Source organism: Lycium barbarum, chromosome 8 (assembly GCF_019175385.1).
Source record: "Lycium barbarum isolate Lr01 chromosome 8, ASM1917538v2, whole genome shotgun sequence".
In the NCBI taxonomy this organism is placed as follows: domain Eukaryota; kingdom Viridiplantae; phylum Streptophyta; class Magnoliopsida; order Solanales; family Solanaceae; genus Lycium; species Lycium barbarum.
This window is the reverse complement of record NC_083344.1, coordinates 125,706,448-125,707,152: the sequence shown is the minus strand read 5'-3', so window position 1 is coordinate 125,707,152 and position 705 is coordinate 125,706,448. Positions and strand designations below refer to the sequence as shown.

Sequence of the window (705 nt, the reverse complement as noted above, 5' to 3'; positions counted from 1 at the left end):
GAGACATGCACTAATAATAACAGATAAAATGAACTCTGAAAGAGAAGAAGAAAAAAGAAATAGAGGCCTGTCCAAAAGGTTCATGCCCATGGGCGGAGCCACCTTCGGCGAAGGGTGGTCAGGTGCACACCCTTCGTCGGAAAATTACGCGGTATACATAAATTAAATGTTAGCTACAATGAGTATCTATTCAATTTTGTACACCCTTAACACAAGTAAGAAGAAAATTTGCACACCCTTCATCAAATTTCTGGCTCCGCCACTGTTCATGCCAGAACCTAGTAAAATTTCTTATAAAATCAACAAAAAGGAAATTAAATTACAGAGATGAGCTCATGCATATTAAACAAACATCAAGATATAAATAGCAAACAAAAACTACATATTTTTTTCTTTTTACAGAAACTTGAAAGGAGTAATCTTGATAACTAAGCCAGGGAAAACATCATCAGGATCATGAATATGTGGATTCTCTTCAACAATAAAAGGATCTCCACACTTTTCACTTATTGTATGCAATGTTTCCCCTTCTCTCACCACATATATCTCATCACATGCCCGCTTCATCCCTTGCTTCATTTGCACTATGAATTGATCACTCTCACTGGACTCACAGCAACTCAATACCAACATCATTGCCAAGAACAATGCACAATACCATGACATCGTCTCGGCTAAGACGGTAGATGAATGAACACTAGACAT

At 37.6% G+C, this 705-nt stretch overlaps 1 protein-coding gene across 1 annotated transcript; it reads right to left on the bottom strand.

Annotated features, from left to right (window-relative positions):
- Positions 1–396: 396 nt before the first annotated feature.
- Positions 397–705, bottom strand: LOC132608303 (uncharacterized). The gene has a single exon (XM_060322344.1). The coding sequence runs from the start codon at positions 703–705 to the stop codon at positions 397–399; it is 309 nt and encodes a 102-aa protein (XP_060178327.1).